Source organism: Canis aureus, chromosome 14, assembly GCF_053574225.1.
Source record: "Canis aureus isolate CA01 chromosome 14, VMU_Caureus_v.1.0, whole genome shotgun sequence".
NCBI classification, from domain to species: domain Eukaryota; kingdom Metazoa; phylum Chordata; class Mammalia; order Carnivora; family Canidae; genus Canis; species Canis aureus.
In genome coordinates this window covers 17,148,342-17,151,370 of record NC_135624.1, presented here as the reverse complement: position 1 = coordinate 17,151,370, position 3,029 = coordinate 17,148,342, and the positions used below count along the sequence as shown (strand labels likewise).

The 3,029-nt window shown below is 50.5% G+C and overlaps 1 protein-coding gene across 1 annotated transcript; it reads left to right on the top strand.

Annotated features, from left to right (window-relative positions):
- Positions 1 to 1,110: 1,110 nt before the first annotated feature.
- On the top strand, positions 1,111 to 2,810 carry LOC144282847 (uncharacterized). Its single transcript, XM_077846610.1, has 2 exons — positions 1,111 to 1,286; positions 1,682 to 2,810. Exons 1-2 carry the CDS (start codon positions 1,149 to 1,151, stop codon positions 2,801 to 2,803), a joined length of 1,260 nt encoding a protein of 419 aa, XP_077702736.1. The 5' UTR covers positions 1,111 to 1,148; the 3' UTR covers positions 2,804 to 2,810.
- Positions 2,811 to 3,029: the final 219 nt, after the last annotated feature.

Below are 3,029 nucleotides of genomic sequence, written 5' to 3'. Positions count from 1 at the left end.
TGTCATTTCTAACACATTTGCTAGGTGGTATAGGCAATTCGACAATGAATAAAAGAAGATCTCAAACAGCTGAGAATGTAGCATATAATGGAAACGAAAAAAATCTTAAGCAACTTTTTCAAAAAATAGTAACACATCAATGTCTGATCGAAACAACACAAAGATTAAAGAAATCTAATTCTTAAAACATTAGACTATGAAGAAAAATTATTAATTTTGTCCAAGACATAATAAACAACTATAATCCAGAGAGTACATTTTTATAATTAGAGAAACAACGTTTACAATTTTAGGACTGCAACCCTAGCAATAGGGAGTACATTTACTCATGAGACAGTAATGAAGGACCCAGCTTCTGTTGAACCTGATATTTTTAAGTGACATGTTGGATATTTGCATTGAAAGGAATCTGGAAGACTGCCTCTGACTCTTTCTCAGTGACTTTCATCACTGAAGTTCCCAAAATCTGTGCACAAGGCCCCACAACAACAATGTGCCTTTAGGAAAAAAAAAAAAAAAAAAAAAAAAATCTTCGGGCCTTCTTTGCCTCAGGTACTGTTGTAGGCACTTGGGTGGACACAGACAGTAGATAGGAAACATAAATACATAAATTACAGTGTTCTACAATTATTATTTCAAGCTCCCAAAATGAGGCCAACCAGTTCACAAAAATTCCTTGGATTTTCACATCAGCTTGCCTTGTCCAAGCTGGCTCCGGCACATCACGACATGAGAAACGAGGCAAGAATAATGCGGATAACACAAGGGCACAATTCATATTGTGAATCTCATGGACAGGATGTGGGATGTGAGAGAGGGAGAAATCTAGGACACCTCCAAGGTGGATGGTCCACAAAGCAGAAGTGGAATAAAGATGTCTATCATGGAACACTGGGGTGGAGGGCCTGAGGTGGAGGGAAATCATTTTGTTTCCATAAGTTAAATTTGAGATGTCCATTAGACACAGAAGTGAAAAGACAACACTGAAGGTTCAACCAGGAGGGGACTCAGGTAGGGGATCCCAGGCAGTGAGGTCACTTCTTTGACAACAAAGCCCAACAGAACTTGGAACCCTTGCAACCAGGCACCCACATTCTAGTGCAGCAACACATCAGGCTCATTTGGCTGGAGACATCCGCTAGTCAAAGATGTTCTCCTGTTGCTTGCCGACTTCCCGGGGCTCTGGCTTCCAGAAACCCCAGGGATGCGGCTTTTTCACTTGCTGTGGATTTTGGTTCCACCGTCACACCCCACGCCTCAGGGCATTTGCCAGGAGGCGCCCTAAGGTAATACTGAGCAGCCCAGGCCAGGCCAGGCCACCTGTGCCAGCCATTCTGGGCAGCCCCATCCCCTCCTCTTCAGTTTCAGGGAACCAGGGATGTGTGAGCAGGTCCCATCCAGGCTGGAGGAGGTTGCAGGGGCAGGTGTCCCGGTGATCCCTCCATGGTCACACTGATGTCATGGTGGGCAGGGTGGAAAGACGATTCCTGAGGTGCCTCTTACCCATCCCAGAGTTAACCCCAGGTCCTAGAGCTGCATCCCTTTTCTCTCCTTGGGGGAGGTGTGTGCTGACTGTGGTGTGGTGTGTCTGGAATGGAGTTAGCTGGGTGTGAGGCCCAGCCAAGGCAGCCAGACCGGGCGCTGAGGCATCCTGCCTGGCTGCCGGGCACTGTCTTTACAGAGATCCACACAGGAGAGGGGGCAGGAGTGGGAGGAAGAGAACCTCTGCTCCACCTCCTTGAGGAACGGGAAAGTGCCCTGCATAGCTAAGAGAGGCCAGCGCGGGCTCAAGGTGAGTTCAGGGCCTAGGGTGATTGAGCCGGGCACGGCGGCTGGAGTTGAGTGCTTGGCACCAGCTGAGATGCCAGGTTCTGTGTTCAAGCCAATGCAAGTGGTGGTCACAGCTCCAATTCACTGTCCCAACCTGGTGGAGCCACCTGAAACCTTGGCCACCTTGGAAGAAGAGCAGGCCCGGGTGCACACTATCGTGGTCCCCGACATGCCGAAGCAACCACCAACCTCAGTCGAGCAACCAGCTTCGGCCCTTGAGCAACATGCTGAACCACCTCAAGAGCCTGCCCAGTCTCCTACCGTGGGGTCAGCTGAAGCTTCTGGGCCTGATCTGTTCAAGCCAGACACCGCTGTTGGAGCTGAGTGTTTCGCCCAAGTCAATATGCCAGCTGCTGAGTTGAAGCCAATGCACATGGTGGGCACACCTCTAATTCACTGTCCCAACCTGGAGGAGCCACCTGCACCCTTGGCTGCCCTGGATGAGGAGCAGTCCCCAGAGGCTGCAATCAAGGTCCCTGAAGAGCTGGAGCAGCCACCTGTTTCAGTGCAGCAACCAGCTTCGGCCCCTGAGCAACATCATGAACCATGTCAAGAGCCCGCCCCAGCTACCACTACGGGACCTGATGAGCCATCAGGGCCTGAGATGATCGAACTGGTCACGGCTGCTGAAGCTGAGTGCTTGGCAGGAGCCGAGATGGCACCTGCTGATTCGAAGCCACTGCAGGTGTTGGTCACACCTGTGATTCACTGTCCAGACCTGGAGGAACCACCTGCACCCGTGGCCCCTCCAAAAGGTGAAGCAGGCCCCAGTGCCTGCTCTCAAGTTCTTCAAAGGGCTGGTGCAGCCACCTGCCTTAGCAGAGAAGCCGGCCTTGGCCACCGAGCAGCAGCTCGTGATGCCTGCAGCCCAATGGAAGGCTTCCCCTCCCCTCTCGTTGCGCTGTTTCTAATTTTTGTGGTTGCCATAAACCTCTATAATTGGTTCATGAATTTTGTTTGTAATAAAAGTTAACTTTGTATAAAAATTTCCTCTGATGCTTTTAAATTATACATCATGGTACTTTAGTCCATTCCAAGTGTCGCCCAGGCGAGACCAGAAGGTACTTGGGCCACATTTCCACCAGAGACAACCGACTACTGACCATCCTGCTCATGCCCTCCCTGCTGTCCCTGCAGCCCCTGCCTTTCTCTCTGTCTCTGCTGCTTTTCCTCCTCTGGGACATGCATGTGCCTGGAGT